This window comes from Pseudorasbora parva, chromosome 9 (assembly GCF_024679245.1).
Source record: "Pseudorasbora parva isolate DD20220531a chromosome 9, ASM2467924v1, whole genome shotgun sequence".
NCBI lineage: Eukaryota > Metazoa > Chordata > Actinopteri > Cypriniformes > Gobionidae > Pseudorasbora > Pseudorasbora parva.
Genome location: NC_090180.1, coordinates 48714884 through 48728766, shown reverse-complemented (window position 1 = coordinate 48728766; position 13883 = coordinate 48714884). Strand labels below are relative to the sequence as shown.

At 46.2% G+C, this 13883-nt stretch overlaps 1 protein-coding gene across 3 annotated transcripts in view; it reads left to right on the top strand.

Moving 5' to 3' along the window:
- The window catches only part of LOC137089338 (voltage-dependent calcium channel beta subunit-associated regulatory protein), a 23678-nt gene extending 10035 nt beyond the window's left edge, over positions 1 to 13643 (top strand). For 2 of the 3 annotated variants that reach the window (XM_067452904.1, XM_067452905.1), the window contains 8 exons: positions 1753 to 1898; positions 2654 to 2715; positions 2859 to 3018; positions 3545 to 3716; positions 3905 to 4045; positions 6110 to 6296; positions 6756 to 6951; positions 11932 to 13643. In XM_067452904.1, the coding sequence (XP_067309005.1) occupies positions 1753 to 1898; positions 2654 to 2715; positions 2859 to 3018; positions 3545 to 3716; positions 3905 to 4045; positions 6110 to 6296; positions 6756 to 6951; positions 11932 to 13441 (2574 nt within the window). In that variant the 3' untranslated portion in view covers positions 13442 to 13643. The remainder of the gene's footprint in view (positions 1 to 1752; positions 1899 to 2653; positions 2716 to 2858; positions 3019 to 3544; positions 3717 to 3904; positions 4046 to 6109; positions 6297 to 6755; positions 6952 to 11931) is intronic. The other variant, XM_067452906.1, reaches the window with a different exon arrangement.
- Positions 13644 to 13883: the final 240 nt, after the last annotated feature.

The window sequence follows — 13883 nt, the reverse complement described above, 5'->3', positions numbered from 1 at the left end:
GTGTGCAGTGACTGATCTCAGAGCTGACACGCGTGTGCAGTGACTGATCTCAGAGCTGACACGCGTGTGCAGTGACTGATCTCAGAGCTGACACGCGTGTGCAGTGACTGATCTCAGAGCTGACACGCGTGTGCAGTGACTGATCTCAGAGCTGACACGCGTGTGCAGTGACTGATCTCAGAGCTGACACGCGTGTGCAGTGACTGATCTCAGAGCTGACACGCGTGTGCAGTGACTGATCTCAGAGCTGACACGCGTGTGCAGTGACTGATCTCAGAGCTGACACGCGTGTGCAGTGACTGATCTCAGAGCTGACACGCGTGTGCAGTGACTGATCTCAGAGCTGACACGCGTGTGCAGTGACTGATCTCAGAGCTGACGCGTGTGCAGTGACTGATCTCAGAGCTGACACGCGTGTGCAGTGACTGATCTCAGAGCTGACGCGTGTGCAGTGACTGATCTCAGAGCTGACACGCGTGTGCAGTGACTGATCTCAGAGCTGACGCGTGTGCAGTGACTGATCTCAGAGCTGACACGCGTGTGCAGTGACTGATCTCAGAGCTGACACGCGTGTGCAGTGACTGATCTCAGAGCTGACACGCGTGTGCAGTGACTGATCTCAGAGCTGACACGCGTGTGCAGTGACTGATCTCAGAGCTGACACGCGTGTGCAGTGACTGATCTCAGAGCTGACACGCGTGTGCAGTGACTGATCTCAGAGCTGACACGCGTGTGCAGTGACTGATCTCAGAGCTGACACGCGTGTGCAGTGACTGATCTCAGAGCTGACACGCGTGTGCAGTGACTGATCTCAGAGCTGACACGCGTGTGCAGTGACTGATCTCAGAGCTGACACGCGTGTGCAGTGACTGATCTCAGAGCTGACACGCGTGTGCAGTGACTGATCTCAGAGCTGACACGCGTGTGCAGTGACTGATCTCAGAGCTGACGCGTGTGCAGTGACTGATCTCAGAGCTGACACGCGTGTGCAGTGACTGATCTCAGAGCTGACGCGTGTGCAGTGACTGATCTCAGAGCTGACACGCGTGTGCAGTGACTGATCTCAGAGCTGACACGCATGTGCTGTACTGATCTCAGAGCTGACACGCATGTGCAGTGACTGATCTCAGAGCTGACACGCATGTGCTGTACTGATCTCAGAGCTGACACGCGTGTGCAGTGACTGATCTCAGAGCTGACACGCGTGTGCAGTGACTGATCTCAGAGCTGACGCGTGTGCAGTGACTGATCTCAGAGCTGACACGCATGTGCTGTACTGATCTCAGAGCTGACACGCATGTGCTGTACTGATCTCAGAGCTGACACGCGTGTGCAGTGACTGATCTCAGAGCTGACACGCGTGTGCAGTGACTGATCTCAGAGCTGACACGCGTGTGCAGTGACTGATCTCAGAGCTGACACGCATGTGCTGTACTGATCTCAGAGCTGACACGCGTGTGCAGTGACTGATCTCAGAGCTGACACGCGTGTGCAGTGACTGTTCTCAGAGCTGACGAGTGTGCAGTGACTGATCTCAGAGCTGACGAGTGTGCAGTGACTGATCTCAGAGCTGACACGCGTGTGCAGTGACTGATCTCAGAGCTGACACGCGTGTGCTGTGACTGATCTCAGAGCTGACACACGTGTGCAGTGACTGATCTCAGAGCTGACGAGTGTGCTGTGACTGATCTCAGAGCTGACACGTGTGTGCAGTTACTGATCTCAGAGCTGAACACGCGTGTACATTAACAGGACGTGCCTCTGGTGTCGGGCTCACAGGAGAGCCCCGTCCTGCTGATGGTGATGTTGTGTGTGTTCGCTGGAGGGACGCTGATGGTTCTGTCCGCTCTGCTGGTCTTCTGTCACCGCTGCTGCCGAGGAGAACGCCGATACTCCAGGTGAACATTCACACCAAAACCTGCTTCAGAACTGAGCCATTCATTCACACTCACGAGTAGTCCAGTCCACATAATCCAGTCCAGTCCACATAATCCAGTCCAGTCCACACAGTCCAGTCCAGTCCACATAATCCAGTCCAGTCCACACAGTCCAGTCCAGTCCACATAATCCAGTCCAGTCCACATAATCCAGTCCAGTCCACATAATCCAGTCCAGTCCACACAGTCCATTCCAGTCCAGCAGTTTGAGCTCCAGTATCTCGTCTGTTTGATCGGACCCCACGGGCCAGCCTTCGCTCCCCACGGTCATCAATGAGCCTTGGCCGCCCATGACCCTGTGGCCGGTTCTCCACTGGTCCTTCCTTGGAGCACTTTTGATAGATACTGACCACTGCAGACCGGGAACAGCCCACAAGAGCTGCAGTTTTGGAGATGCTCTGACCCAGTCGTCTAGCCGTCACAATCTGGCCAAACTCGCTCAAATCCTTACGCTTGCCCATTTCTCCTGCTTCACACACATCAACTCTGAGGACCAAATGTTCACTTGCTGCCTAATATATCCCACCCACTAACAGGCGATGAAGAGATCATCAGTGTTATTCAATTCATAATGGTGTGCCTGATCAGTGTATAGTGTGTGTATGTGTATTTACAAATTCTAAATAAATGAATACATCTCAGATGCTTGAGTCCAACAGATGAATTACGTTGATATTCTCATTTTCTGATGTTGTTTGTGTTTGTTTGATGTTCAGAGCCAGTGATGACCTGGAAAAAACCAACACTACATACGTAGAGGAGACTCAGCCGACACAAGGTGAACACACTTTACCACCAGAGACTGGCAATCAGTTAATATTCCCAAATTTAAATAGCAATTTTGATAACTATAGGGCTTATGATGATCTTCGCTCCTGAAAAGTGAGGCAAAAGTGCATTACTGTGGTTTTTCATCTTCAGACATCACCATCAGACTCGAGAGTGGCGATTCGCTGTCCAGTTGTCATGGCGATACGGATGTGGAGCACTTCCTGTCTGCGTCCTGCACCGGACGACGGGTCTCTTTCAACGAGGCCGCCATCTACGAGCAGAGTGCCAAAGACCAGGAGAAAGGTCGAAGGTCAGACATACCATTATAAAGGTCAAGGGTTAGATTCAGAGCGTCTGTAGCATAGACATAATAAATACATAAACGCCCTATTGTTGAGACATGAGTTGACATGATTTATATTATAGCTTTAGCTTATGTTTTATATGATAAAGTAAGTTTCCTGAAATCGAAATATTCATCTATATTTTTGGTAACACTTTAGAATAATGGTCATTAGTTAACTTTAATTAATTACATTAATTAATATTAACTGCACTTATTTTAAGCATTTATTTATCTTTTAATGATAATTTTAACATTTAATAATGCATTAGCATTAACAGCTGTATTTTTATTAACTAATGTTAACAAAGATGAACACATACAGTAACAAATGTAGGCCTACTGCTCATGGTTAGTTCATGTTAATACATTAACTCATGTTAACTAATGACCATTATTCTGAAGCGTTACCATATTTTCATTTTATTTTATAAATATCTATCTCTCTCTCTCTCTCTCTCTCTCTCTCTCTCTCTCTCTCTCTCTCTCTCAGGTACACGCTCACAGAAGGAGACTTCCATCACCTGAAGAAAGCCCGTCTGACACACCTGCACATCCCGCCACCGGCGCTGAAGATCCTCACCATCATGGAGTGCGATTCGCCGGAGAACAGCATCACGGTCACCGAACAGCCCTCACAACACCCGTCCCTCTCCATCTTCCAGGTGACATGAGTCTGAAATATAATGACAAAAGAGAGTCTGTGTGCTATATTCTGGAGTCTGATGTGCATGATGCTTTAAGATGCAGCCTATGCATCAGTGCACTAGGTTGAGGGGCAGAGCAAATAAATGTGTGTGTGTGTGTGTGTGTGTGTGTGTGTGTGTGTGTGTGTGTGTGTGTGTGTCTGCAGCCCACTGAGGGCCCCGTGCCAGAGGCTCCAGGATTGTGGAGCAGTCAGAGCCCCAGCTGTGCTCTTCCCGGAGACACACTCAACTCCACCCTGAACACAAGCGCAGAAACCAACACCAGCAAACCTGCGCGATCACAAACCGTGAGTTACTGCAACCATCACTGCTAAGGCTACTGTAGCAGACTGAGAGTTAGGGGAGTGGCTACTGTAGCAGACTGAGAGTTAGGGGGAGTGGCTACTGTAGCAGACTGAGAGTTAGGGGGAGTGGCTACTGTAGCAGACTGAGAGTTAGGGGAGTGGCTACTGTAATAGACTGAGAGTTAGGGGGAGTGGCTACTGTAGCAGACTGAGAGTTAGGGGAGTGGCTACTGTAGCAGACTGAGAGTTAGGGGAGTGGCTACTGTAGCAGACTGAGAGTTAGGGGGAGTGGCTACTGTAGCAGACTGAGAGTTAGGGGAGTGGCTACTGTAGCAGACTGAGAGTTAGGGGGAGTGGCTACTGTAGCAGACTGAGAGTTAGGGGGAGTGGCTACTGTAATAGACTGAGAGTTAGGGGGAGTGGCTACTGTAGCAGACTGAGAGTTAGGGGAGTGGCTACTGTAGCAGACTGAGAGTTAGGGGAGTGGCTACTGTAGCAGACAGAGAGTTAGGGGAGTGGCTACTGTAGCAGACTGAGAGTTAGGGGAGTGGCTACTGTAGCAGACTGAGAGTTAGGGGAGTGGCTACTGTAGCAGACTGAGAGTTAGGGGAGTGGCTACTGTAGCAGACTGAGAGTTAGGGGGAGTGGCTACTGTAGCAGATTGAGAGTTAGAGGAGTGGCTACTGTAGCAGACTGAGAGTTAGGGGAGTGGCTGCTGTAGCAGACTGAGAGTTAGGGGGAGTGGCTACTGTAGCAGACTGAGAGTTAGGGGGAGTGGCTACTGTAATAGACTGAGAGTTAGGGGGAGTGGCTACTGTAGCAGACTGAGAGTTAGGGGAGTGGCTACTGTAGCAGACTGAGAGTTAGGGGAGTGGCTACTGTAGCAGACAGAGAGTTAGGGGAGTGGCTACTGTAGCAGACTGAGAGTTAGGGGAGTGGCTACTGTAGCAGACTGAGAGTTAGGGGAGTGGCTACTGTAGCAGACTGAGAGTTAGGGGAGTGGCTACTGTAGCAGACTGAGAGTTAGGGGGAGTGGCTACTGTAGCAGATTGAGAGTTAGAGGAGTGGCTACTGTAGCAGACTGAGAGTTAGGGGAGTGGCTACTGTAGCAGACTGAGAGTTAGGGGAGTGGCTACTGTAACAGACTGAGAGTTAGGGGGAGTGGCTACTGTAGCAGACTGAGAGTTAGGGGGAGTGGCTACTGTAGCAGACTGAGAGTTAGGGGGAGTGGCTACTGTAACAGAGTGAGAGTTAGGGGGAGTGGCTATTGTAACAGACTGAGAGTTAGGGGGAGTGGCTATTGTAACAGACTGAGAGTTAGGGGGAGTGGCTACTGTAACAGACTGAGAGTTAGGGGGAGTGGCTATTGTAACAGACTGAGAGTTAGGGGGAGTGGCTATTGTAACAGACTGAGAGTTAGGGGGAGTGGCTATTGTAACAGACTGAGAGTTAGGGGGAGTGGCTATTGTAACAGACTGAGAGTTAGGGGGAGTGGCTACTGTAGCAGACTGAGAGTTAGGGGGAGTGGCTACTGTAACAGAGTGAGAGTTAGGGGGAGTGGCTATTGTAACAGACTGAGAGTTAGGGGGAGTGGCTATTGTAACAGACTGAGAGTTAGGGGGAGTGGCTACTGTAACAGACTGAGAGTTAGGGGGAGTGGCTATTGTAACAGACTGAGAGTTAGGGGGAGTGGGGAATAAAGAAATGATCTTAACCTACAGTATATTACACAATCATAATATAGGCTTATATTATATTGTGTGCAATGTTGCCGACAATGTTTGTTATGAAAAGTTTGTTTTCAATAAATGCTAAAAGAACATCTAAAAGAACAGTCATATATAAGTCTACAAGAAGACATTTTTATCCATCTTACTTTGTGTGGTCACAACATAAGGATGTTATCTCAACAAAATTAGGTTTTCTTTTTAGAAATTTCTTCTGCTGCAAAGTGAACATATGTTTAAGGATTAAAATATGAGCCGGATGTTTTTCCTGAGATCCAGCCATGTAATCTGCGTCCATCTTCACTTTAACCATCTCTTTACTCCTGGTTTTCCTCTCCAGATTGAGGTGATGAGCAGAAGCTTGCTGATGGACAAAGATTCCACTTCCTGTCCGGCTCAGGGTACCATGCTCCACTTCCTGTCTAAGCTCAGACGCCATGCCAGCCTGGAGGGAGCGGGTCCGTTCTTCAGCGTCAAGAAATGGAGATTCGACACCATCCAGAGAGCAGCGAGTCTTGATATGAGAGGTGACGACCTGAAAGACAGACATATAAAAAATTAAATGATTAAATAACTAATTCCTAATAAGTAATTACTAATTAATAAACAAATAAATTATCTGAATTAACTATCCACATGTTCATGTTTCATTAATCCCTCTTGTTGGATGTTTTGTTTTCTGAAAGATGTTTTCAAAGTGATGATTCCTCATAATATGAGCTGCAATATTTTTCAGAAATCATACAATACAAAGATGCTCTGAATAAGCCAAGGAATCAGTATCAAATCAATATAAGTAGAGGAGCTCAGTCTAGTTAAAGCCACGTGACTGTTGTGAGATCTGATTAGCTCACAGACTCGCAGGACAAAATCAGCTTCATGCTAAATAAATTATGAAATAATCGCATTATTCTTCACCTGATGTGAAAGTACTTATATGTGCATATTCTTACATGGCTATTCCTGTGTTTTTCTTGTATCCTTAGGTTCTCCACGGAGACGTGCATTTCAGAGGCAGCGGGCGGCCAGTGAGACTCTGGATCAGGGAGAAGAAAACTTGCAGGGTGGAGTCAGTGACTTCCTGTTGCAAAAACCTCGTGCTTTGCCACAGATGGAGCTGCCTAGACGCCTCTCAGCCGGTTCTTTGGACGCCAATTCAGGAGATCCTCCTGCTCTCAGCAGGTACAGCCACGCCACCTCAGGAGCTTAGAGCGGGTTAGGGCAAGGGATCAGAATCCTGCTCTTGGAAGACTAATGTCCTATAGATTTTAGCTCTAACCTGCCAAAAAACACTTGCCTGAAAGTTTCTAGTAATCCTGAAGACCTTCTGTTAGGGGTTAACAGCTTATGACCCAGGACCAGTAGTGAAGAAATGAAGACAGAGTCAGGATTCCAATTAAATAAAAGAAAAATTTACTTAAGAACAGTTTGCAGTTTCAAAAGCAGAAGCCAGCTTCATGTCCCACAAGGAGTTCGTAGGCCGCGCTCCCTCTCTCACCGTCTCGTTGCCTCGCCCTATCGTACATACAATTGTCCCAACAGTTATACCATTTTCAAGGTCTTATCCACGTCATTACTGCAATGTGGATGGTTCTGATTGGCTCAGAGACAATGCACAGTCATGATAATTTCCACTCGAGTCAGTTAATCTGATGCACGTTTCCACTGACGTGTCACTTGTTGATGCTTTCACCCAGAATTAGGCCTGTAGTGACCTTCCAGATCTGGAGCAGGCGCCAGCTTGCCCAGAACAACAAGTCCACCCATCTCTTAGGGTGCCCATTGAACACCATTCTGATCTGGAGCATAGAATATTGCGCACATACACAGATACACAGTCTCTCCAAGGTTGGAGCTGATTAAGCTCCAGTTTTAACTAGTTCTTACCAAAACATACTGATAACATGTGCTTTCCTTTAGTGAGAGGGACACACACTAGTACAGGCAATATTCATCTTGAGTCTTTAGTGTTTCAGTAAAAGGAAATATAAAAGGAATAAAACATAATAAATTAAATGAAAGACAAATCCATATTTCATATCTGGAAGCTGGGGTAAGTGAGCAAACGCTGTTACTCCACTCCTGACATGTTAGGGGTGTGTGATACCTCCAAAATCCAAACACACAACCTTGTTGCCAGTGTTTAGTGACACATCACACATCTCTAGGCCAGACCCTCAGTCACTCCTCAGAGACCAAATACACACTTTAGAAAACAAGAAACAAAGCAAAATCATAACTTGAAAGAATCATTATAATAATATAGGATAAATATTGATTAAAGTTTTGATTATGAAGTTAATTAGGATATAAATATATACAGGTATATTGAAGCGGCAGTGGATTTCAAAATCCCCCCTTCACTTCAATTGATGGTTCCGGTGTGTTTAATTGGGATTGGAGCCAAATTCCGCAGGACAGTGGACCTCAAGGATCAGAATTGGATTCTCCAAAATTAGGCCAGGGATGTCCAATTATGCTCCTGGAGGACCAATGTCTAATAGAGTTTAGCTCCAACTTTTCAAAACACACTTGCCTAAATGTTTCTATCCTGAAGACCATGAATTAATAGTTCAGGTGTGTTAAATTAGGATTGTACATTTGCCCTTCACCCAGACGTACCTGCCAGTGTCGGCCCAGATCTGGCCCACATTTGTCTGGGCGGGAACAAGATTGGATCTAAAGTGTTGGATTGGAGCCAAATTTTCCAGGACAGTGGATCTCCAGGATCAGAATTGGACTCTCATAAATTTGGGCAGGTTTTTCCAATCCTGCTCCTGGAGGTCCAATGTCCTAAAGAGTTTAGCTCCAACCGCCAAAACACTTGTCTAAAATCAGAATTGGGTCACTTGTAAATGTAGCCTAAATGAAGGCAGAGTTGTTCAAATGTGCCCTTGGAGAGCCAATGTCCTATAGCAGTGGTTCTCAAACCTCTCCTGGAGTACCACCAGCCCTGCACATTTTGTATGTCTCCCAATATCTGACACACCCATTTCAGGTCTTGCAGTCTCTACTAATAAGCTCATGAGTTGAATCAGGCCATCCTTAAAAATATTTTGGTTTGCAGTAACAGTAAATTTTTTTTTAAAAAGGGTCGGTAGGTAGGTCTATATTTTTTTTTAAAAATTTGAATACAAAAAAAAAGTAAATTTTTGGTGATGGTGATTACGTAGGTATGAATTTAAACAAATTGGCATATCGTGACATCACTGACTGGGTCTTCAAGCCGTGCCTTCGGGTGCATAGGCTGATTGCAGGCTATATAGACCACAAACAAATTGAAATATTTGTCAAAAACATGTTTATTGCATAAATTTCAGGTGCATTCTTTAAGAAAAGGGTCCAACCACCAGCTAGCTGTCATTGACTCAAAGCTGTCAACCCTCCCTTTTTTCCCGGGTTTCTCACGTATTTTAGCTCTTTTCTCGCTGTCTTCCCGTTTTAGTATTTTTCCGTGATATGTTTCTTATTTTTACGCTCGATTGTGTTAACTCAGAACACGCAACTATCTGTGTCTCTGAAGTGGCTTGCACTTCTTGCCAGACCAACGCATCTGGTGATATAGACTAGTGCATTTGAATATTAAAAAGCAAAAAGTTGTTTTTATGAATTCAATTAATTAAGTAGCTATAACCAGCTATTCAATCAAGAGCAGTGAGTGAGTCCTTATCTTTTGTTTGACAGACAGCAGTAAAGGCTACTGCCCCTTTAAGACCTAATACAGAGATATGCTCGTCTTTCTCAACTGTATAAAGTTCTCTTAAGGCATATACAGACTGTCTGATGGATACTCATCAAGATCGACATGTTGACATACTTTTTGTGTGAGTTTATCCGTTCAAACGCAAGACTTGAAAGAACTTAATATTTGCGCGCTGTGAGACGTGCGCGCACTGCGCAGAGACAGATCTTCTCAGAGGGCTCTCATTCGCGTCTTCTGGCGAATATTCTGGGTGATGATGGCGAAAATGACTGGTCATACGGCAGCACTCGCATGCATTGAACACAGTTTACAAAGATAGACCGTTTTGCCCACGTTTTCTTTTATTATCGCTGTTGTAGTGCACGTGTATCCAGGAGCGTAGCACCAAATTTTGGGCCCTGGGTACAAACCATCTTGCTGGGCCCCCGTACCATGTATGTGTATGTATAGAAAACTGACTTCTAAGGCCCCCCCCCTGCCTCGGGCCCTGGTTACTCAGTACCCTTTATCCCCCCAGTCCCACGCCCCTGCGTGTATCCATCAACAGAACCATACATAAAGCATTATTTTTCAAGTTACAACCAGTGCCGCCGCTCCCACCACGCGCTGGGGTCGAGCAGAACACACGCTACCCATAGCAACGCGTTAGGACAACGATATTTCAGACTGACAGAGACAAGATAAACGGCTTTTCCGCCATTTGTTACTGTTTTGTACACGTTGTTATATTAATTATAATTCAAATTCTGTTTTATTCGCCACAATATAGTAATGATAAATGTTGAGAGGGGCACTTTTGATTAATTTTCAAAAAGGGCAGGGGCTCAAAGCCCCAAAGCCCTCCCCTCTGCAGTGCACTTGCCTGGTGTGTGTAGCGTGTCCATGGTCCTGACTCCTGTCACACAATGCGGCGAAATCTCCAACAGGGCTTTAGTAGTCTAACGTTACAGTGAATGAGAGAATGAGCCGAAACGAACGCACAGGCCATAGTGTGACATCCGCTAACCATAGTGGAAACATAGAGGACGTCACGGGTTTTTCTATAAAAGAAAGAACGTAGCCTTCGTTGGTATGGCCCAGGCAATTTATACATTTATAATACTTACTAAAATATAATTCATATTATTTTATTACTGTTGTATTAGTTGTTTGAAGAGTAAAAAAAGAAATTGGTCGGTCTTAAAGCCCATTTACAACCGGCAAGTCGGTCGGACTAAAAGGAAAAAAAATAAAAAATTGAGTCGGCCCTAAATTGACAGGGTCGGTCGGGTTACGGCAAACAAGAATATTTTTAAGGATGGCCTCAGATATGTTAGATGAGGGAGACATACAAACTGTGCAATGCTGGTGGTACTCCAGGACAGGTTTGAGAACCACTGTCCTATAGAGTTTAGCTCCAACAAAACACACTTGCCTCAGCTGCTGGAAGTTCTAGTAATCCTGAAAACCTTTGGAACCAAACTCTGCTGAACAGTGGACCTCTGGGATCAGGGGTGGACTATCCTAAACCAAGACAGGGATGTCCAAACATGCTCCTGGAGGGCTAATGACCTATAGAGTTCAGCTCCAACCTGCCCAAACACACGTGCTTGAAAGTTTCTAGTAATTCTGAAAACCTTGATTAGATGGTTCAGGTGTGTTTAATTAGGATTGAAGCTAAATATATCGACCCTCTAGGACAGTGGTTCTTAAATCTGTCCTTATGACCCCTCCCCACTACACATTTTGTATGTCTTCCTCATCAGACACACCCAAATCAAGTCTTGAAGTCTCTCAACTAATGAGCTGATGAGTTGAATAAGGTGTGTTTGATAAGGGAGACATACAAAATTTGTAGTGGGGAGGGGGTCCCCAGGACAAGTTTTAAGAAGCATTGCTCTGTTTGGGCACTTCCAGTCCTGGAGAGCCACTGTTTTGCAGAGTTTAGCTCCAACCCTTACCAAACATGCCAGAACCAGCTAATTAAGCTCTTCAGGATTACTTTAAGCCTTATAGTATACTATAAGGCAGGCATTCTTAACCCTGGTCCTCGAAGGCCACTGTCCTGCAGAGTTAAGCTCCAACCTTAATCAAACCCACCTCAATCAGCTAATAAATGTCTTAAAGATTACAATAAGGCTACAGGCAGGTGAGTTTTTTAGGGTTGGATTTAAACTCTGCAGGATAGTGGCCCTCCAGGACTGAATTTGGGATGAACACTTACTGAACCCATGCTCTAGGTAGGAGTAGGGTTGGACTCCCCTGAATTAGAGGCTCTTTAGACACCTTACGGTTTAATTTCAGGAGTCACAATCCAATTCTAAAACAATCCTCGAAGCATGTCTAATTTTCATCACTTGCATATTGAGGCAGATCTTTGGCAAATTGATATGGGTTGTTGCTAAACAAGATTCTGTAATGAATTAATCTGGAACAATCTAGAATCATCTATTAGAAATATTATCTGTCTACCCTTGCAGGTTAGAGGTTGTGGCTGTAATGGAGTTCAAATACAACACAGATGCAGTGATGAAAGACACGACTTCAGCATTCCCCTCATCTCAGGGACATCTGGAGATGGGTGATGGTGAAGAGGACGGGCAGGAGATGATGGCAGGAGCATCAGGAGGCGGCAGTAGAGATTTCGGTCTGGCGAGTCGACAGGACAGTCTAGAGCAACCCAGTTTGTACCGTGATATTTGGAGCTTGAGAGCTTCGTTGGAGCATTACGCGTCCTCCGACCTGAGCAGCAACGACAGGGACTCAACTCGCAGCGATGCAGACAGCGTTTGTTCAAGAGCAGGCGTCCCCAACAACCAATCGCAAGACATCGATGACGATATGGACGGAGACGGTGAGCTTCCATACGACGATGTGGTTAGGGATGCAGGTCAGAGACGAAACGGACGGGATAGTGTCGATTCTGAGAGAGGCAGCGACGGAGAGACAAACAACCGGAAGCTTCTGCAAATGGACAGCGGCTACGCCTCCATCGAAGCTCCTTGCAAGCCTCCAGAGGAATTCAGACTGTTCGGAAGTAGCGCCGCCAAGACTGCATCAGAACGCCGGCGCTTTTTCACCAATTCGGGCCGTAAAGGCACGGTTTGTGAGAGTTTTGAGGCGAGGCTGTTTAAAGAGGAGCTGGAAGACGAGGCTTCGGGTTTGGAGGCTTCCCAAGAATTGCAACCCGTGACCAAACCCAAGCCTCGCTTCCGCCGCCGAGACTACAGCATCGATGAGAAGACGGATGCACTGTTTAATGAATTTCTACGGCATGATCCCCAGTTCGACCAGCAGGGTTCACCCTCATTGCGCCACCGCCACCGTTCCCGTATCCATCTTCGGAAGCAATGGCAGCGCAGCAAACAGTACAGCGATCCCGGTGCGGCTCGATACTCGCCTTCCCTGGAGCGACAGCGATGCTATCCGCTACGCCGAGGCGACAGTGCTAACTATCCCTTGGACACACGCTATCATAGCACCTTGCCTCGCATCGCTAGCGCCGCAGATGAGGAAGGAAGCGAGGGAGCGGCAGGTACGGAATCACCCGATCCCGAAACAGCTGATTCGGAGCTGGAGGGTGCTGGTCCACCTTCGGCTACTGGAAGTTCTGGTCCAGACCTGGAGGAAAACGCAAACAACAGCAGCAACAAAAGCCAACATTTCTTTTCATCGCAATCACAGGACAACAGTGCCAGAGATTGTGGGATACTGGAGAACTATGATTCACATAAACATTCACAGATCGTCGGTGGACCGATGAACGCATTTAGTTCTCATTTGCATTCACCTACAGACACTCCCATGCCAAACCCTACTGACCTGGATCAGGATTCACACTTCATGCCTCACACCCATACTGACACAAGACCGTCAGACAAACTGGCATCAATGCTGGACGATCGGATCTACTCTAATCTGAGGACTCAAACAGGAAGTCAAGAGTGTGTCGTGACCGTGAGCCGCACCTCACCAGATCTAGAGGAATAAACGTCCGGTTACATTAAGAATGATAACTATAACCATAAACTTTTAATAAGCATTCTAACTCTAAGAGAATAGCTAAGTCACACATATAGTTGGGATCTCTTTAAATGATAAAACTGACAGCCAATAAGAATTAATCTGTGACTTTAAAATGACGGATGACTAACCTGTAGCATGCACTTATATTAAAGAGAATGATATTGTCTGCTGGTGTGGACGCCAATATAGATATTGTTATAGTTATCGTTCTTGTACAGAATAGTTTGGATCATGTTTTTTGGATGTTATAATTAACATCTGTATCATTGCACAATGGCTCCATATGCAAGACAGTGGTTGTTTGCGGAGAGGTTTTGTAGTAACGCTTGTTAGCCGAGCACTAGTACCAGTCCATTGGAAGGAGAAGAGCAACCGTCACTTTTACAGAAATGACAATAACTTTACT